Source organism: Podarcis pityusensis (assembly GCF_964106645.2).
Source record: "Podarcis pityusensis genome assembly, chromosome: 18".
NCBI lineage: Eukaryota > Metazoa > Chordata > Lepidosauria > Squamata > Lacertidae > Podarcis > Podarcis pityusensis.
Window position 1 is genome coordinate 4,596,328 of NC_138043.1, and position 21,133 is coordinate 4,617,460.

Consider the following 21,133-nt stretch of genomic DNA (forward strand, 5'->3'; position numbering starts at 1 on the left):
GCGCAGATCTGTTGCAACGTATTTGTGTAGTGCCCTGTGTCTTGACGTTTGATTGAAAGACAGGTCTCTGCCTCAAGGGGGCTTGCAAATTGTACTTTTGAGAGTGTATTAACTTATGGTCTGTGTGCGTGGTTTGGGAGCTGCACCGCCAGGGAAAAAACAATGCTGTCCAGGGTTGTAAAGACTGCGGAGAGAATAATTGGGCGCACTCTTCCCACCTTGGATCAAATCTATGTTTCCAGGTACCATAAGAAGCTGCAGAGATAGCGCAGGATAGTGCGCACCCCGGAAATGATCTCTTTCAGCTTCTGCCTTCTGGAAGAAGGTACACGGTTATAAAGACTAGGACTAGCCACCTGAGAAACAGTTCCTATTCAAATGTGATTTTGGTTTTAAACGCAGGGTAAGGTAGTCTCTGGGACGCGGGTGGCGCTGTGGGTTAAACCACAGAGCCTAGGACTTGCCAATCAGGTCGGTGGTTCAAATCCCTGCAACAGGGTGAGCTCCCGTTGCTCGGTCCCAGCTCCTGCCAACCTAGCAGTTCGAAAGCACATCAAAGTGCAAGTGGATAAATAGGTACGGCTCCAGGGGGAAGGTAAACAGCGTTTCTGTGCGCTGCTCTGGTTCACCAGAAGCGGTTTAGTCATGCTGGCCACATGACCCAGAAGCTGTACCTCAGCCAGTAAAGCGAGATGAGCGCCACAACCCCAGAGTCGGTCACAACTGGACCTAATGGTCAGGGGTCCCTTTACCTTTTTAAGGTAGTCTCTATGGGAGTATATTTAATGATGGGGTATCAGAGTTTTAAGGGGGCTAACCAGGCTGGGATAGCTGGGATAGCTAGACTGGGGCCTGGGAGCAGCCACTGAGACCATATAACACCGGTCCCGAGTCTTAAGTTCCAGTCTTTTTTCTTTTTTTAAAGTCCTCATTAAACCTCATCAGTATTGTAGTGCTAATTTCTCCTGACAAATCTTTGGAAGCCATTTGCCCTAATATTCACATTTTGGCTACGCAATTTCACATAATATAATGCATTTTGCATGCCATTTTCACGAATGCATGCATTTATGGGCACACTTTACCCTATCGAATGCTTTTTTTTGTACGCATTACTTTGTTGGAGGGCCTCGTTGCAAAATCCAGACATGTACCAATTTCAAAGGATGGCTGTGATTTGGCAAATTATGTAGATCTGCCTTTACTTACCGACCGAATAAGAGTACCGTATTTTTTGCTCTATAAGACGCACCAGACCACAAGACACACCTAGTTTTTGGAGGGGGAAAACAAGAAAAAAAATATTCTGAATCTCAGAAGCCAGAACAGCAAGAGGGATCGCTGCGCAATGAAAGCAGCAATCCCTCTTGCTGTTCTGGCTTCTGAGATAGCTTCTGAGATAGCTGCGCAGCCTGCATTCGCTCCATAAGACGCACACACATTGCCCCTTACTTTTTAGGAGGGAAAAAGTGAGTCTTATAGAGCAAAAAATACAGTAGATCTGCCTTTACTTACCAACCGAATAAGAGTATTTCACCCGCCTCAATTTGCAGTGGCAGCTCAGCTTTAAAAACACGCGAAGCGCTAAAGTGTGCTCCCCACTCCCCAATATTTCTCCTCCCACAAAGGTCAATCTTACATTGTCTGAAAATGCCCCCGGCTTCGCAAACATCTGCCACGTCGCCCCCTTCACCAACTACTCTGTCCGAGTGAGGGCAAAATACCTCCATGAAGTTTCCTTCGCCATCAGTGGCGGGCGCCCTCCCTGGAGTGACTGGAGCGGTGAGAGATTTGTGAGGACCCTGCCTGAAGGTAAGGTGACCTCTGCTATGCTTGGAGGCGACACTGGATCGCAGGGGGTTGGTCTAGATGGCCCTGGGATACCCTCCCAGCTCTACTGTTAAGGTTCCAAGGGGTTGCTCGAGAGCAAGCAGGCAAATAATAATATAATAATAATAAAAATAATTTATTATTTATACCCCGCCCATCTGGCTGAGTTTCCCCAGCCACTCTGGGCGGCTCCCAATCAAGTGTTAAAAACAATACAGCATTAAATATTAAAAACTTCCCTGAACAGGGCTGCCTTCAGATGTCTTTTAAAGATAAGATAGCTGCTTATTTCCTTCACATCTGAAGGGAGGGCGTTCCACAGGGCGGGCGCCACCACCGAGAAGGCCCTCTGTCTGGTTCCCTGTAACCTCACTTCTCGCAATGAGGGAACCGCCAGAAGGCCCTCGGAGCTGGACCTCAGTGTCCGGGCTGAACGATGGGGGTGGAGACGCTCCTTCAGGTATACAGGACCGAGGCCGTTTAGGGCTTTAATGCCTCCCTGCTCGGCTGTGAAGCCTTGCTTTTGATGCCAAAATAAACTTTATCGGTCCAGAGCACCACTCTCCCGTGGCTGGCTCATTCACTGGCGGAACCTATGAGTCGGCTGTCCTTAAACCTTCTCCAGCAGAGTAGTTTCTTGACGCCCAATCTGCGCCTCCCCTCTCGGTGCGATAGCCTACTGCGCAGGGAGGGCGTGGGTAACGGAGGACCTCTCTCCTCCCCGCTTTGCCCAGGCCAGGTGTCCTGGCACCGCCTCGCCTCCTCCGAACCCTGCAGCTCCTCTCCACTGGAGGCGTGGTTCCTCTCCTCCGCTGAGGAGGAGCTGCTTCCCACGATCTTTGGGGGGCTCTCTGTAATCCAGCCGGCTTTTCCCCTCTCCCCTCTGAGCCCATGGCAGTTCCCTGACATCTACAATTCTATGAATCTACGACAGAGGGGCTCAGATGCTCGCAAGAATGGGAGGGCCAATTGTGCCTCTAGTTCAGGCATAGGCAAACTCGACCCTCCAGATGTTTTGGGACTACAACTCCCATCATCCCTGACCACTGGTCCTGTTAGCTAGGGGTGATGGGAGTTGTAGTCCCAAAACGTCTGGAGGGCCGAGTTTGCCTGTGCCTGCTCCAATTTCATAATGTCGTGTATCTCTTGTATCTCTTTTTGCCTTCTGCGTTCTCTTGACATGAGAAGAGTTTGCAGGATTTGGCCAACCATCCCTGTAGTCCAGCATCCTGTTCTGGGAAACCCGCAATCAGGATTCGAACACAACTCTCCCATCCTGTGGCTCCCAGTGACTGGTATTCGGAAGAATTGTTGACTCCAACTTGGGAGACAGAGCCTCTGGCCTTTTCCTCCATGAATTTGTCTAATCTTCTTTCAAAGCCATCCCAGTTTGGTGGTCAACATCATGGCCTCCCAGGGGTGGCGGTGGAGCGAATTCTGTAATAATAATAATAATAATAATAATAATAATAATAATTTATTATTTATACCCCGCCCATCTGGCTGAGTTTCCCCAGCCACTCTGGGCGGCTCCCAATCAAGTGTTAAAAACAGTACAGCGTTAAATGTTTAAAACTTCCCTAAACAGGGCTGCCTTCAGGCGTCTTTTAAAGATAGGATAGCTGCTTATTTCCTTCACATCTGAAGGGAGGGTGTTCCACAGGGTGGGCGCCACTACCGAGAAGGCCCTCTGTACTTTGCGCTGGGTGAATAAAGTGCTTTCTCTGATCTAATACAGCATTCTAAAATTCATTATAAAATCAGTTCAAATCAAATTAATGGCAACCATGGAGCTAGAGTTCTGTGAGGATTACCAAAGGAGGGGGTCAGGCTGTGCCCTGGCCAAAGGCCTGGTGGAACAGCTCTGTCTTGCAGGCCCTGCGGAAAGATGTCAAGTCCCGCAGGGCCCTGGTCTCTTGTGACAGAGCGTTCCACCAGATCGGAGCCACAGCCGAAAAGGCCCTGGCTCTGGTCAAGGCCAGCCTAACCTCCTTGTGGCCCGGGACCTCCAAGTTGTTTTTGTTTGAAGACCATAAGGTCCTCCGTGGGACATACCAGGAGAGCTGGTCCCATAGGTATGAGTGTCCTAGGCCTGTATTGAACCTCGACGTTTTGCTTCCGCTGCAGTTCCGTCGACAGGGCCAGCACTTTGGAGGAAATTAGGACACTCCGATGGCTATGGAAACAGAGTGGTCGTCCTCATGTGGAAGGTAAGGACGGATACCCAATGCACCCACACCGTGGAGTGAAAGGGTGCTGCAATGTGCCAACAGCTGCAGGTGGCATAGTGCCAACACCATTGTCTGAGCGCAAGCCTGTTGCTGGACGGGTGAAAGATTCGTGGCACAAAGACAGCGTCTCAAGGTCCCGAGGGGCCGCATTTGGTGTATATGATGTAAAGTAAAGGTAAAGGGACCCCTGACCATTAGGTCCAGTCGTGGCCGACTCTGGGGTTGCGGCGCTCATCTTGCTTTACTGGCCGAGGGAGCCGGCGTACAGCTTCTGGGTCATGTGGCCAGCAGGACTAAGCCGCTTCTAGCGAACCAGAGCAGCGCACGGAAACGCCATTTACCTTCCCGCTGGAGCGGTACCTATTTATCTACTTGCACTTTGCTGTGCTTTTGAACTGCTAGGTTGGCAGGAGCAGGGACCGAGCAACGGGAGCTCACCCCGTCATTGCGGGGATTCGAACCGCCGGCCTTCTGATCGGCAAGTCCTAGGCTCAGTGGTTTAACCCACAGCGCCACCCACGTCCATGCATATGATGTAGGGACACGCATATGATGTTTGGTGTCCAGTGGTACCCCCAGCTGCGGACAGGATCCATTCCAGAGCACTGGTCAGATCCCGAGGTTTCTGCTGCCGGAGGGACCGCTTCTGCGCATGCGCACGTAGCAAAAGCCCGGAAATATTACTGTATTTTTCCATCTATAAGACGCCCCCATGTATAAGCCGCCCCCTATTTTTGGGGACTCTGATTTAAGAAAATAGGGGGAGATGGCCCCCATGTATAAGACACCCCCAAATACTGGACATTATTTTTTAGGGGGGAAATCTAGTCCTATACACAGAAAAATACGGTACTTCTGGGTTTGCACTAACGTATCCCAAAGTTTACGTAACCAGAGGGATACGTAAGCAGAGGTATGAATGTATATGATGTTTGGTGTAGGGACAGGGGTGGCGCTGCGGTCTAAACCACTGAGTCTCTTGGGCTTGCCGATCGGAAGGTCAGCAGTTCGAATCCCCGCGACGGGGTGAGCTCTTGTTGCTCTTACCCAGCTCCTGCCAACCTAGCAGTTCGAAAGCATGCCAGGGTGAGTAGATAAATAGGTACTGCTGTGACGGAAAGGTAAATGGCGTTTCCGTGTGCTCTTGTTTCTGTCACGGTGTCTCGTTGTGCCAGAAGCGGTTTAGTTCTGCCGGCCACACGACCCGGAAAGAAGAAGAGAAGAAGAGTTTGGATTTGATATCCCGCCCTTCACTCCCTTCAAGGAGTCTCAAAGTGGCTAACATTCTCCTTTCCCTTCCTCCCCCACAACAAACACTCTGTGAGGTGAGTGGGGCTGAGAGACTTCAGAGAAGTGTGACTGGCCCAAGGTCACCCAGCAGCTGCATGTGGAGGAGCGGAGACTCAAACCCGGTTCCTCAGATTACTAGACTACCGCTCTTAACCACTACACCACACTGGCTCTCGGACAAAGCTGTCTGCGGACAAACGCCAGCTCTCTGGACCTGAAAGATGAGCACCACCACCCCATAGTCACCTTTGACTGGACATAACTGTCCAGGGGTCCTTTACCTTTTTTACCTATATGAGATATCCTCCTTCTTTCTTTCGCGATCCCTCGTTGCTGAGTAAGATTGTCTTCCATAAACACAATTCTATCAATGAATCCGTAAGTGACTGTGGAGGCCAATAGTGTCTGAAATTGTACAGGAGAGCAATCCTGAAGCCGTTTTGACTCTCCCAAATTGACCTCAAATATTTCTCTGCAAGGAGGAAGGAAATGGGGAAAGCTTTTCAGTTGTCTTTGGACTGTAGGGGCTTACACCTCCCTTTGCAAATATAGCCTGACGAGTATCTGCTAAGCTGAGCACACTCTCAACATGCCTAAGAGATTCAGGAACTAAGTTTTTACCATCTCCAAGGAATGGCCAGGCTACCCAGAAAAGGCAATCAGATAAGGCATTGTCAGGTATCCTGGCAGACAGGAGAGAAGCAACACACTCAAATTTCTGCTGGGGACCACCTCTTTCTGAGATGTATGCATGATGTTTTGGGGGGTGGTCTTGAGCTACAGGGGACGCAGTTTCAAAAGTCTCTATAAGAGCTTGCACACCAATTTCTGGGTTCCTCTCCTCCCTCCCTGCGTGGGGTGAGCAGGGGACCCTGTTGCAACAGTTTAATAAAGATCAGGCTTACTAGCTGCTTTGCTTCTCAATATTCTCTGGTTGGCCTCTGTTATTTTCTCATACCAATAGAGAACCTACATAAGGACTCAAGAATAAGAATAAGAATAAGAATAAGAATAAGAATAAGAATAAGAATAAGAATAAGAATAAGAATAATTTATTATTTGTACCCTGCCCCCCTGGCTGGGCTTCCCCAGCCACTCTGGGTGGCTTACAACAACATATTAAAATACAGTAATGCATCAAACATTAAAAGCTTCCCTAAACAGGTCTGCCTTCAGATGTCTTCTAAAAGTTTGGTAGTTGTTGTTCTCTTTGGCATCTGGTGGGAGGGCGTTCCACAGGGCGGGTGCCACCACCGAGAAGGCCCTCTGCCTGGTTCCCTGTAACTTGGCTTCTCGCAGGGAGGGAACCGCCAGAAGGCCCTCGGTGCTGGACCTCAGTGTCCGGGCAGAACGATGGGGGTGGAGATGCTCCTTCAGATATACTGGACCGAGGCCGTTTAAGGCTTTCAAGGTCAGCACCAACATTTTGAATTGTGCTTGGAAACATACTGGGAGCCAATGTAGGTCTTTCTTGGATATCACAAAAGGGGGAAAGGAGCAGTTTTTTCTTATAACAGTTGCAAACTTTTCCTTTTGCTTCCTCCCTTCAGCCCCTGACGCCAAAGGAGGCAAACGGCGAGATTCTGGGATACAGCCTTCACTCACAAAAGAGAGGGGAGCCCGCGATTCTGCAATGCTTCACTCCAGACCTGCAGTGTAGCCTTCTCCTCCCGGCCAGAGAGGAATTTACGTTCTTTGTGGTGGCCACTAACATGGTGGGCATGTCTCCTCCGACCAAACTCGTAGTCCCGCCATCCGGCGGTCAAGAAGGTGAAGTAGGAGGGTGGGGAACAGCAAATGCCATTTTTAGGTAAAGGGACCCCTGACCATTAGGTCCAGTCGTGACCAACTCTGGGGTTGCGGCGCTCATCTCGCTTTACTGGCCAAGGGAGCCGGCGTACAGCTTCCGGGTCATGTGGCCAGCAGGACTCAGCCACTTCTGGCGAACCAGAGCAGCGCACAGAAACACTGTTTACCTTCCCGCCGGAGCGGTACCTATTTATCTACTTGCACTTTGACGTGCTTTCGAACTGCTAGGTTGGCAGGAAATGCCATTTTTACCTTTGTGCAATAGGCTGGATTCTACCCACATTCGCACAGCAAGAGCTTTTGTCAAGCAAGCAAGACTTCACTGACACATTCCTTAGGCCCAGGCTATGCGAAGGACCGCATCCTCCCATAGGGGAGCGGGTGGCACTGTGGTCTAAACTACCCATCCTCCTGGGTTTGCCGATCAGAAGGTCAGCAGTTCGAATCCCCACAACAGCGTGAGCTCCTATTGCTCCGTCCCAGCTCCTGCCAACCTAGCAGTTCGAAAGCACGCCTGCACAAGTAGATAAATAGGTTCCACTGCAGCAGGAAGCTAAACGGCGTTTCCGTGCACTCTGTTTCCGTCACGTGTCCCGTTGCGCCAGAAGCGGTTTAGTCCTGCCGGCCACACAACCCGGAAAGCTGTCTGCGGACAAACGCTGGCTCCCTCGCCCCGAAAGCAAGATGAGCACCGCAACCCCATAGTCGCCTTTAACCGGACTTAACCGTCCAGGGGTCCTTTACCTTATCCTCTTGTACGAACCTGCCCTGAGACTTTTTGGGGAAGCTCTGCTCCATGGCACGCTTGGGGGTGGGGAATGAGGGAGAAGGCCTTCTCGGCTGTTGCTCCTAATCTTCGGGTCTTCTGACCAAACTGGCATTTTGGAATGTTGGTGAGCATTCCGTGACGTTCTTTTTTTTTGCTCCTAGTTCTCCTGTCCCCGCTGCCCATCCTGGTGTCTCCTGCAGGGGACCACAGCCTCCTCTTACGCTGGCCCCTCCCAAGCAACCCAGTGACAGTCTACATTTTTGAATGGGGTCAACTACCCGCAAAAGAGGGCAGAGATATATCCTGGCGTTATCAGCCAGCGAGCGTTGGCCATGTGCTCATCACAGGTGAGTCAACCGTGTGACGCAGCAGCAAAAGAAGCTAATGCGATTCTTGGCTGCGTCAGCAGAATTCCGGTGATGGGGGGGGGCAGGGAAACCCAAAAGTTTTGGGCTAATTTCCCTCTTGTGGAATCTTTTTATTCCTTTCCAGAAGCAATCAAGCCAGGAAAGCTCTATGAACTGAAAGTTTTCGCCCTCGTAGATGGCAAAATCTGGGCTTCGGGTTCGACCAGTGCTTACTCCAAACAGATTGGTAGGTGGGACCAGAAAGTATTCCATTATTCCATCCATCGAAACTTATTTGTTGTTGTTGTTCATTCGTGTCTGCCTCTTCGTGACCCCCTGGACCAGAGCACGCCAGGCGCTCCTGTCTTCCACTGCCTCCCACAGTTTGGTCAAACTCATGCTGGTCTCTTCGAGAACACTGTCCAACCATCTCGTCCTCCGTCATCCCCTTCTCCTTGTGCCCTCCATCTTTCCCAACATCAGGGTCTTTTCCAGGGAGTCTTCTCATGATGTGGCCAAAGTCTGGACAGTGTTCTCAAAGGTACCAGCATGAGTTTGACCAAACTGAGGGAGGCAGTGGAAGACAGGAGGGCCTGGCGTGCTCTGGTCCAGGGGGTCACGAAGAGTCGGACACGACTAAACAACAACAACAATATAGTAAACACCTAACTACAAGTTCCTGGTTCCTGCTTTGTCCATCCTGTCTGCAGCCAAGTTGCCAATTGCATTCGCGAACTCTGCATTTACCCTGCTAGGTCTGGCTAAGGTCCTGCAACTAGTCAGAAAGTTGCGAAACACCAATAGGTTTTGCCAATAGGAGACAGGAATACTAAAGCAAGCAATGAGGAGAGAAACTTGCCATCAAATCACATATCATGTCTGTGGCCACAGCATGAACCACAAAAATCATACATCCACTGTTTCATTCAGAATATTTTTTTCTTGTTTTCCTCCTCTAAAAACTAGGTGCATCTTATGGGGCGACAAATACGGTAACTGCAGAGTTTGATTTGTGTGTCTGTGGCACTGTGGGTTAAACCACAGAGCCTAGGGCTTGCCGATCAGAACGTCGGCGGTTCGAATCCTCACAATGCGGTGAGCTCCCATTGCTCGGTCCCAGCTCCTGCCAACCTAGCAGTTCGAAAGCACGTTAAAGTGCAAGTAGATAAATAGGTACCACTCCGGCAGGAAGGTAAACGCCGTTTCCATGCACTTATCTGGTTTGCCAGAAGAGGTTTAGTCCTGCTGGCCACATGACCCGGAAGCTGTACGCCGGCTCCCTTGGCCAATAAAGCAAGATGAGCGCCGCAACCCCAGAGTTGGTCACGACTGGACCTAATGGTCAGGGGTCCCTTTGCCTTAACCTTTAAACGGATACTCATCTTTCGCCCTCTCCTCTCCTCCCCCCCCCTTCCTTCCTCCTTCCCTCTTTCTCCAGCTCCACTGCGTGCGCCGACATTATATCCCGTCCGAGTCTGGAAGTCCCAGGTCGAGTTGCAGTGGGAGATTCTCCCTTTGGAGGAACGCGGAGGCGTGATACGGAACTACACCGTCTTCTACAAAAAAGAGGGTGACGACGAGAATAGTAAGGATGTGCTTTGTTCTGTTCTGACAGGGAACACGCCCCCCCATCACAAAAAACCGTGGCTGTGGTTGCTTTAACATTTTTTTAAAAGACACACCAAGTGTCTAGACCTCATGGCAAGGGTAGGCAACCTAAGGCCCAGGGGCCGGATCCAGCCCAATCGCCTTCTCAATCCGGCCCGCGGACAGTCCAGGAATCAGCGTGTTTTTACACGAGTAGAATGTGTACTTTTATTTAAAACCCATCTCTGGGTTATTTGTGGGGCATAGGAATTCGTTCATTTTTTTCCCCTTCAAAATATAGTCCAGCCCCCCACAAGGTCTGAGGGACAGTGGACCGGCCCCCTGCTGAAAAAGTTTGCTGACCCCTGCCTTAAGGAGGTGAAAGGCATGTTTCAATGGGTTGAAGTAACTCACACAAAGATCTCAGGTGCTAGATGAGGTCCTAAGTTGCACCTGCAGAAATCTCAGCTCTTTGAGAAACTTTTTTTTATATTTTTAACACTGCCCCCCCACGCACAAGCAGAACAAAACCAAAGTGTTCCAAAACCAAGGTGAGCTTTCCCATAGAAAGCAATACAAAATGGATTAATCCGTTCCAGACTTTTAAAAACAACCCCTAAAACAGTGATTTAACATGAATTTTACTATCTAACGAGACTACCGATCCATAAAATGAAAGCAACAATCAATGTACAGTGTTACCTCGGGTTACATACGCTTCAGGTTGCAGACTCCCCTAACCCAGAAATATTATCTCGGGTTAAGAACTTTGCTTCAGGATGAGAACAGAAATCGCGCGGCAGCAGCAGGAGGTCCCATTAGCTAAAGTAGTGCTTCAGGTTAAGAACAGTTTCAGGTTAAGAACAGACCTCCGGAATGAATTAAGTACTTAACCCGAGGTACCACTGTACTGCACTATAAAATAAATAAAATAAAATTAAATTTTTTCCTTACCTGCACTGATGATAGTCATTGTTTGCATGGGGGGCTTTTATCCATTTCCACAGTCGCACAGTCAATCCATCAGTAGCTGAACTGGGTTCCACACAGTCACAAAAACCAATGAACCGACAAAGCCACAAAAACGCAAAATAAATAGCAAAAACAAAAGCGCCAAACTTAATCCGATCCGGTTTGACTTCCGAAACGTTCGAAAACCAAGGCGCGGCTTTTGATTGGTGCAGGCGCCCCGGAATCAATAGCCGACAGCCGCGTCGGACGCTCGGCTTCCGGAAAACGTTTGTAAACCGGAACACTTACTTCCGGGTTTGCGGCATTTGGGAACCAAGGCGTTTGAGTCCCAAGGCGTTTGAGAACCAAGGCGTTTGAGTCCCAATGCGTTTGAGAACCAAGGTACCACTGTACTCACGGTGGCGAACCCAATGTCCTAATGGGAAGCAGGATCCAAGCACAACGCCACTCTCCCCTCTTGGTGTTTCTTGCAACTGGTCTTCAAAAGCATCACAACCTCCTCTGACTGTGGATGCAGAGCTGGTAGCCATTTTGTAGCCTTCTTCTTGCCTCAGGAACAGCCCCTCTGTCTTGTTTTCCAGAGGCGGTCGTCCTGGACAGCTCCGTACACGGCTACCTCATTGAAGGCCTGGCTCCTAGCTCCACCGTGACGGTCTTCATCGCCGTCGCCAACGATGGAGGGAGCACAGACGGACCCGTTCTGACCATCCACACCAAGGACTCCGGTGAGGGAACATGGTGGGGTTTCCTGGGGTTGCATTTTCGCTCCGTCCCTGCGTCCAAAGTGTTGCCACCTTTCCCATTCAGCCCCGTGCTTGCGCCTTTAATAATAATAGTAGTTTATTATTTATACCCTGCCCATCAGGCTGAGTTTCCCCAGCCACTCTGGGCGGCTCCCAGTCGAGTGTTAAAAACAATACAGCATTAAATATTAAAAACTTCCCTAAACAGGGCTGCCTTCAGATGTCTTTTAAAAAGATGATAGCTGCTTATTTCCTTCACATCTGGAGGGAGAGCGTTCCAGAGGGCGGGCGCCACCACCGAGAAGGCCCTCTGCCTGGTTCCCTGTAGCCTCACTTCTCGCAATGAGGGAACCGCCAGAAGGCCCTCGGAGCTGGACCTCAGTGTCCAGGCTGAACGATGGAGGTGGAGATGCTCCTTCAGGTATACAGGACCGAAGCCGTTTAGGGCCTTCTCAGTGGTGGCACCCTCCCTGTGGAACGCCCTCCCACCAGATGTCAAAGAGAGAAATAACTACCAAACTTTTAGAAGACATCTGAAGGCAGCCCTGTTTAGGGAAGCTTTTAATGTTTAATAGGTTATTGTATTTTAGTGTTTTGTTGGAAGCTGCCCAGAGTGGCTGGGGGGACCCAGCCAGATGGGCGGGGTATAAATAATAAATTAGTAGTAGTAGTAGTAGTAGTAGTAGTAGTAGTAGTATTAAAAACACACCACAGTGTTTTGAATGCATTACAAACATGCAACACCAGATGGCGCAGTGGAGCAGAAAACTTTTATGTACGGTTTTACATAGCGGTTCCCAACCCCCTGTGATTCTGTGAAATAAACAATGTTGTGGCTGTAATCCTGTGGATGGCAGGAGGGGGTGGCGCCGGTTTCTCTTTGGTGAATGCCTTGGCCTCCGAGATCTGAAGCTCCCTCTTTCTCTCTCTGCTTTCTTGGCAGATTACGGCGAAACCGAAATTCTGTCCTCCGTCCTTTGCGTGGGGTTCCTCTTCATCCTGCTTGCCGGATCCCTGGCCTGCCTCTGGAAGCATCAGTTGTGCGTGTCCATAAAGCATCGCCTTCCCCACCCCACTAGGCCCAACCCGTCGTTTGCTAGGGCTCCCAACTTTTTCTTCTCTCTCTCTTTTAAAAATAACATCCTCCAGAGAGTGCTCAAAGGAATCATTTTGCCGCTTGGGACTGCATGACTCAAGAAAACACCCTGAGCATAGCTGTCAAGCGTCCCTTATTTGGTGGGAAAGTCCCTTATCCCAGTGCCATGTCCCGCTGCTGTTCCTTACTGATGGATGTCCCTTAAATTTCCCAGGTTTCCAAGGGAGCAGCTCCTCTCCCTCCCTCCTTGCCGGCCAGGGAGGAGGGAGGCTCCAACTGTGTTGCTTGGCTGCCCAGTCCGCCCCCCTCCGGCCTCCTCTCACCAGCCTCGGCCCCCGGGAGCCCCTCCCTGCTGGGACTGGCGGGAGCCTCGGGCCCTTCCGCCACCATCCTCCTCACGGCCGCCAAACTGAGCATCTCTGCCTGGGGCCTCCCCTCTGCCTGTCACTGCTGCTCCCACTAGGCCATACTGCAGCTGCGCCACCGAAGGACCCGGATGAGATGGGCAGCCTGGCATGGCCTATGAATTGCTGAGGAGCCCTGAGAGGAGAGCGAGGGCAACCATAGAGAAAGCAGTTCAGAGAGAGGAGGAAGAGGAGGAGGCGGAGGAGCAGGCAGGTGTTCCAAGGGCTACAAGGGAAGGACCGCAAGCGCTTCTCCCATAGATTTGTAGTGGTAGACTAGCATAGATGGTCTGATCTGCGGGTTTACTTCGGGCGCTATTTCCCCCCCCCCTTCCTCCTGCCCCGCCTGATGGAACTGAGAGCTGCAGATGGAGCACGAGAGAAAAGATACAGAACTGCAGCATCATCTTCGTAGCTTGGACTTCGTTTTGCGCGAAAAGTGGTTGCTGCTTGTAGTTATTTAATTGCAGTGTTTCATCGGCTGGTGTCTTGAGCAGCAACCTCTGGAAACGAAGGGCTAAAAACCGACGCTGCTCTCCAAAATTACCTGGTCCCTTTTAACTGGTTGACTAAAATCCCTTACAGTATTTTGGCTGCTGGTCCCTTATTTTCAAATCTGTAAGTTGACAGCTATGACCCTGAGCCCCTTTCTACACCGGCCTGTGGGAAAGTCTCTCCCTTCTGGACTACGGCTTCCATCGGCTCCAGTCACTGTAGCCATCTCAAACTACAACTCCTGCCAGCCTCTAGCCACCAGGGCTGTTTCAAACTACAACTCCCATCAGCACTGGCCAGCGTGCCAACTTGGGCTGGTGGGCGTTGTCGTCCAAAAGTATCTAGAGAGAACCAGTTTGGCAGAGGCTGGCATGCCCCATGCCAGGGCTCAGTGGGGCTTCCTCAGAAGCACATTTCAGAAGCCTGGGGCCACCACCGAGGCAGCCCTGTCCACACACACACCCCCTCAGCTTGCTTGTTTAGGGAAGCTTTTAATGTTTGATGCATTAATGTATTTTAATATTTTGTTGGAAGCCGCCCAGAGTGGCTGGGGAAGCCGAGCCAGATGGGCGGGGTATAAAATTATTACTATTATTATTATTATTATTATTATTATTATTACACGAGTCTCATTCTGCGAAAGAGACACTTTGAAACTGAACCAAAATCTTCTGCCTCCTAGGCACTAGAAACTAGATTTTGCTTTCCTCTTTAATTGTCAGAACTCATTTCAGTTGAAGTCCTTTTTTTTCCTTTTCTATCTCTCACCTCCACTCTTTTAACTAAAGTCTCTGGATTTTTCAGGCTTCGGAAGTACCTGTGGCCGCCGATTCCTGACCCGGCAAAAAGCAACCTTGCTACATGGGCACCGCAAAAAATGTGTCTGGTGAGTAATAAATAATAATAATAATAATAATAATAATAATAATAATAATAATAAATAATTTTTTATTTATACCCCGCCCTCCCTGGCCAGAACCACTGGGCTCAGGGCGGCTAACACCACTAAAATGACAATAAAACGTAATAGAAGAAAGAAAAAAACAGTTAATTAAAATATGGGTTAAAATATGGGTTAAAATACAATTTAAAATGCAGCCACATTTTAGTAGTAGCCCATAAATCAAAACCATAAAGGGAGAAAAAGATAAAGGCCAAGTGGAACAGCTCCGTCTTGCAGGCCCTGCGGAAAGATGTCAAATCCCGCAGGGCCCTGGTCTCTTGTGACAGAGCGTTCCACCAAGTCGGGGCCAGTACTGAAAAGGCCCTGGCCCTAGCTGAGACCAATCTAACCTCCCTGCGGCTCGGGACCTCCAAAGTGTTGCTATTTGTGGGCATACCAGGATAGTGTTGTTTGGGTGGGTGGCTTGGATTGGCACAAAAGGGATTTTCCTCGCCCGCCCCCCCCCCAGGCAGTTAAAGGCGCCTTCATACACAGCCTGTCTTCTGTGACCTAAGAGCAGTTCAGCCAATCGCTGAGCAGGGGCGTTAGAAAAGCATTGCAGCCCAATTAGAACATGGAACCAATGGCATTAAGGACTCAGCCAATGGGATCATTGGCCAGCACGGCGCTTCTGTGACATAAGGGCAGTTCAACCAATCACTGAGCAGAGGCTGTAACAATCGCTGAAACCAAGCGATCTGCAATATGGACACGACGCTAGTCCAACCAGAGAGTCAGAATTTTTAAAGGACACCCCTTAAAGCCCCTTCTTGTCCTGAAGGAGCGTCTCCACCCCCATCGTTCTGCCCGGACGCTGAGGTCCAGCGCCGAGGGCCTTCTGGCGGTTCCCTCATTGCGAGAAGCAAAGCCACAGGGAACCAGGCAGAGGGCCTTCTCGGTGGTGGCACCCGCCCTGTGGTACGCCCTCCCACCAGATGTCAAAGCGATAAACAACTACCTGACATTCAGAAGACATCTTAAGGCAGCCCTGTTTTTAATGTGTGACATTTTAGTGTATTTATGGTCTCTGTGGAAGCCGCCCAGAGTGGCTGGGGAAACCCAGCCAGATGGGTGGGGTACAAATAATAAATTATTATTATTATTATTATTATTATTATTATTATTATTTAGGATTTCTCTCCTTGTCGCCCTGAGAAATGGAGTCGAGATTATCTCACCTTGACCATCACCGACCTCCTGAGAGTCCTCCCCTCCCAGTCGGAGGAGATGGGGAGGAAGGCGTTTTTGGGGAACCAGTGGCTGGTGGATGTTCCCAGGCCTTTGCAGAAGTCAGCCCCCATGACCAGAAATGGGAGCCCCTCCTGGACAAGCGGGGGGCAGCCCCAGAAGAACATGTCCGCCTGGAGCCGAGTGGACTACTCCAGAGTCATCGTGGTCCAAAAGAACCATGGTCCAAGTGATACTCAGAGAAGTCCTCACCATTCGTGGTCTCCCTCCAAGAGCCAGGATACTGAAAACTCTGCTCTCGGATCAAAGTCTGGCCAAGGGGTCTGGTTGCAGAATTTCACCTATGAGGGCCTGCTGGATGTTGGGCCAGGCAGCAGGGTGTTCGGGTCCGTGGGTGAATTTCCACTCCTGGTGAGTCTGGTGGAGGGAATTCTCCACCCGGCTGAAAGCCCGCAAGGGACTCCGAGGAGGAAACCCTAGCTTATCTCGCAAGGATCTCGCAAGACCTCCGATACGAGCTTTCTCGCTGCTCAGCTTTATTATCGTAAAACTAACCTGCTGGGAAAGGCGTACGACAAGGCTGTATATTGTCTCCCTGCTTATTTAACTTATATGCAGAATTCATCATGCGAAAGGCTGCGCTGGATGAATCCCTAGCTGGAATTAAGATTGCCGGAAGAAATATATCAACAACCTCAGATATGCAGATGACACAACCTTGATGGCAGAAAGTGAGGAGGAATTAAAGAACCTTTTAATGAGGGTGAAAGAGGAGAGTGCAAAATATGGTCTGAAGCTCAACATCAAAAAAATGAAGATCATGGCCACTGGGCCCATCACCTCCTGGCAAATAGAAGGGGAAGAAATGGAGGCAGTGAGAGATTTGACTTTCTTGGGCTCCATGATCACTGCAGATGGTGACAGCAGCCACGAAATTAAAAGACGCCTGCTTCTTGGGAGAAAAGCAATGACAAACCTAGACAGCATCTTAAAAAGCAGAGACATCACCTTGCCAACAAAGGTCCGTATAGTAAAAGCTATGGTTTTCCCAGTAGTGATGTATGGAAGTGAGAGCTGGACCATAAAGAAGGCTGATCGCCTTAGAATGGATGCTTTTGAATTCTGGTGCTGGAGGAGACTCTTGAGAGTCCCATGGACTGCAAGAAGATCAAACTGATCCATTCTTAAGGAAATCAGCCCTGAGTGCTCACTGGAAGGACAGATCCTGAAGCTGAGGCTCCAATACTTTGGCCACCTCATGAGAAGAGAAGACGTCCTGGAAAAGACCCTGATGTTGGGAAAGATGGAGGGTGCAAGGAGAAGGGGACGACAGAGGACGAGATGGTGGGACAGTGCTCTCGAAGCTACAAACATGAGTCTGACCAAACTGCGGGAGGCAGTGGAAGACAGGAGTGCCTGGCGTGCTCTGGTCCAGGGGGTCACGAAGAGGCGGACACGACTAAACGACTAAACAACAACAACAACAACAACAACATTATGGAAGAAACGTCTTGAAATAGTAAGATTTGACCGTGGAACCAGTGACCTGGTGCGAGTGGCTGGGCTCTCCATCAATGCCGTAGAGATATCTGGATTTCCTATAGGACCCCTCCTGCTCTTCTGCGTTGTACATTTAAAGGAGTGCAATATTACACAAAAGAGCCACAGCTTCCCCAAAAGAATTCTGGGAGCCGTAGTTTGTTAAGGGTGCCTAGAGTTGTCCCCTCACAAAGCTATATTTCCCAGAGTGGTTTATCCATCAGTCACTCTTCCCAGAGAACGCTGGGAATTGTAGTTCCGGAAGAGGAATAGCACCTGGAACAAACTACGTTTCCCAATAGCACCCGGAACAAACTACATTTCTCAGCACCCGGAACAAACTACATTCCCCATTATTCTTTGACTGTTTAAAGATGGCTTGAAATGTATAGTGCAGCTTAGGACCTTATGGATTAAATCTTTGCTCCTTCTTGCGGAATTCCAAATCGTTTACCCCAATATTACATTCAAATGTCAATAATAATAATGCAACTAGTACAACTCCTTGCAGGGACACGGGTGGCGCTGTGGGTTAAACCACAGAGCCTAGGACTTGCTGATCAGAAGGTCGGCGGTTCGAATCCCCGTGACGGGATGAGCTCCCGTTGCTCGGTCCCTGCTCCTGCCAACCTAGCAGTCTGAAAGCACGCCAAAGTGCAAGTAGATAAATAGGTACTGCTCCGGCGGGAAGGTAAACGGCGTTTCCGTACGCTGCTCTGGTTCGCCAGAAGCAGCTTAGTCATGCTGGCCACATGACCCGGAAGCTGTATGCCGGCTCCCTCGGCCAATAAAGCGAGATGAGCGCCGCAACCCCAGAGTCGGCCACAACTGGACCTAATGGTCAGGGGTCCCTTTACCTTACCTTTACATCTCCTTGCAATGCAGGAATCCCAGCTAAACAATCCCAGACCATCCGACTTCTTCTGAAAAATCTCCAACGAAGAAGAGTCTGTTTGCCCAGCGACACACTTTGTACAGTCAGAAAGTTCTTCCTGGTGTCTAGAGAGGGAGAGAAGGAAGAACGGGGAGGAAAGTTTTGGGGAGGAAAGTTTTGCTCGGAAGTAAGGTTTCTTACGAGAGGCAAGAAGGCAGAAGGAGAGCCTTTTGTCTGTAGACAAAAGGATGAGTCACGCTGCTGAAGGGGAAGAAAATAAAATACTTAACTGTTCCTGAGAGATGGGCAACTGCTCCTGCAATTGAAAAGGGCAAGGCCAATGGAACCGTAGGGGCTGGCTTGTGTGTAGGGGGGCAGATCCTGAAAGGTCTCACTGCTTCATTATTTTAGAGACAATAAGGTGCTGGCGAAGACTCTCAAGAGAGTAGGATTCTGAGCTGGAGAGCAGCAAGGAAAAAAAGGGGTATTCAAATCCATTGTGCTGCCAAGGAGAGTCGTAGGAGAGGCGGGGAGACTTACCGTATTTTTCGCTCTATAAGACACACTTTTTCCCTTCTAAAAAGTAAGGGAAAATGTGTGTGCGTCTTATGGAGCAGATGCAGGCTGCGCAGCTATCCCAGAAGCCAGAACAGGGAGATGGACACTGTGTCTCGCTGTTCTAGCTTCTGGCTTAGCTGCGCAAAGCCTCCACAGGGCAGCGGGATGAAGGCACCCCGCTGCCCTGCGGAGGCTTCACAGGCTGTCCCAGAAGCCAGAACAGCGAGATGGAGCGCTGCGCAGCGCTCCGTCTCACTGTTCTAGCTTCGGGGTTAGTGGTGCAAAGTTTCTGCAGGATAGCGGGGTGCCTTCATCCCGCTGCCCTCCGGAGGCTTCGCGCAAAGCTAGACCAGCTATCCCAGCGGCTATCCCAGAAGCCAGATCCCTCTTGCTGTTCTGGCTTCTGGGATTCAGAATTTATTTTTTCTTGTTTCCTCCCCCCAAAACTAGGTGCGTCCTATCGTCTGGTGCGTCCTATAGAGCAAAAAATACGGTAACTCAGAGGAAGAGGCACAAAGGGAAGTTTGTTGTGGAGTGGGAAGGTGGGAGATGAGAAATGAAGGAGAGCTTGGCTACAAGATCAGGCACAAGGAATGGATCAACGCAGGATCCTGCCCTCACCGGGGCAAGCTGCAGAATTTGTCCGTGCGAGGTTTTGCACAGCACGCTGGAATCCCGAAGGAGATTGCTTGCTTGCCTGCTGCGCTTTGAAAATAAAGCTAAAAGATGAAAACACTCCGCCTGCGTTCTTTGAGAACATCCCCATCAAAGTCAGTAGGGCTTGCTTCTGAGTAAAATGGTACCTTGGTTCTCAAACTTAATCCGGAGTCTGTTCCAAAACCAAAGCGTTCCAAAACCAAGGCACGCTTTCCCATAGCAAGTAATGCGAAACGGATTAATCCGTTCCAGACTTTTAAAAACAACCCCTAAAACAGCAACTGAACATGAGTTTTACTATTGATCCATAAAATGAAAGCACTAATCAATGCACTGTACTATAAAATAAATAAGACAGTATTGTAGATGATAAAAATTACTTTTTTCTTTCTTACGTGCAATGGTGATAAGTCATTGTTTGCATGGGGGGCTTTTATCCATTTCCACAGTCGCGTAATCAGTCCGTCAGTAGCTGAACTGGGTTCCACGCTGTCACAAAAACAAATGAACAGGAAAAGCCTCAAAAACAAAAACGCAAAATGAATAGCAAAAACAAAAGCGCCAAACTTCATCCGTTCCGGAGGTCTGTTTGACTTCTGAAATGTTCAGAAACCAAGGCGCAGCTTCTGATTGGCGCAGGAAACAATAGCCGACAGCCGCATCGGACGTTCGGCTTCCAAAAAATGTTCAAAAACTAGAACACTTACTTCCAGGTTTTCGGCGTTGGGGAACCAAGGCGTTTGAGAACCAAGGCGTTTGAGAACCAAGGTACCACTGTAATCTCATCCAAGATTGGCTGTAGAAGTCGGGGAGTCCTTATACTGGACTGGTTAATTCAGTCTCAAGCTCTTGCCCAGCACTCAGCTTCATAGGACATGATCCACCGCTTCCTGTGTTGCAACCTTTACACGCTGTGCTTTCCCCTTTGCTGTTGCAATTGTACTTTTTTTACTCTAGGGGGCGCCATTGCCCTGTTCCATCGCCCTTGTTCTTCCAGTTACAGAAAGCTGTTCCATATAGCTGGTCTGGATTTTTGGTTTTTTTAACAAAAATGTGGTTCAGGTCTCTCTCTCTCTCCATACACACACACACACACACAAAATTTAAAAAAAGTGTCCCTTTTATAAATAAAAAATAAATAAAACAGCATGTTAAGAAATATAAACTTTCCAACTTATATCAATAGATAGATAGATACAGTGGTACCTCAGGTTACATATGCTTCAGGTTACATACGCTTCAGATTACAGTCTCCACCAACCCAGAAATAGTGCTTCAGGTTAAGAACTTTGCTTCAGGATGAGAACAGAAATTGTGCTCTGGCGGTGCGGCGGCAGCAGGAGGCCCCATTAGCTAAAGTGGTGCTTCAGGTTAAGAACAGTTTCAGGTTAAGAACGGACTTCCGGAACGAATTAAGTACTTAACCCGAGGTACCACTGTAGATAGATAATTTATTACAGTCAGCTCACAAACTTATATCAATTTTCTTCTCACTGCTGATAAAATTGCAGAGCTGCAAGGTCATTTATCTAGTAAGTGGCTTGCATGGGATGTTACTCCTACTCAGAGTAAACCTATTGGGAATTCTGGGCACAGTTCACCGGAATCTACGTATTTGGTGTGTTTTTTAGTGGGTCTCTCCCACCAAGCAGAAGTCCAATTTGGCTGCAACTCACAAGGTTTGTGTTTCACGTAGTGAGCTGAAACACTGAAAGGTCCTTAAGATTGAATCAGATCCTTAAGATTGAATCAGATCCTTAAGAGTGAATCTGAATCGCTGCCTCTCAGCCTAACCTACCTC

The 21,133-nt window shown here is 49.4% G+C and overlaps 1 protein-coding gene across 6 annotated transcripts in view; it reads left to right on the forward strand.

The window, feature by feature from the left end:
- The window catches only part of LOC308467286 (interleukin-6 receptor subunit beta-like), a 43,096-nt gene extending 23,385 nt beyond the window's left edge, over positions 1 to 19,711 (forward strand). For 4 of the 6 annotated variants that reach the window (XM_080988846.1, XM_080988845.1, XM_080988844.1 and 1 more), the window contains 10 exons: positions 1,629 to 1,812; positions 3,958 to 4,040; positions 6,902 to 7,121; positions 8,091 to 8,276; positions 8,422 to 8,523; positions 9,715 to 9,861; positions 11,417 to 11,560; positions 12,522 to 12,618; positions 14,378 to 14,459; positions 15,648 to 16,797. In XM_080988846.1, the coding sequence (XP_080844972.1) occupies positions 1,629 to 1,812; positions 3,958 to 4,040; positions 6,902 to 7,121; positions 8,091 to 8,276; positions 8,422 to 8,523; positions 9,715 to 9,861; positions 11,417 to 11,560; positions 12,522 to 12,618; positions 14,378 to 14,459; positions 15,648 to 16,184 (1,782 nt within the window). In that variant the 3' untranslated portion in view covers positions 16,185 to 16,797. Of the gene's footprint in view, positions 1 to 1,628; positions 1,813 to 3,957; positions 4,041 to 6,901; positions 7,122 to 8,090; positions 8,277 to 8,421; positions 8,524 to 9,714; positions 9,862 to 11,416; positions 11,561 to 12,521; positions 12,619 to 12,888; positions 14,022 to 14,377; positions 14,460 to 15,647; positions 16,798 to 19,125 lie in introns of those variants that run through there. The other 2 variants (XM_080988849.1, XM_080988848.1) reach the window with 2 other exon arrangements.
- Positions 19,712 to 21,133: the final 1,422 nt, after the last annotated feature.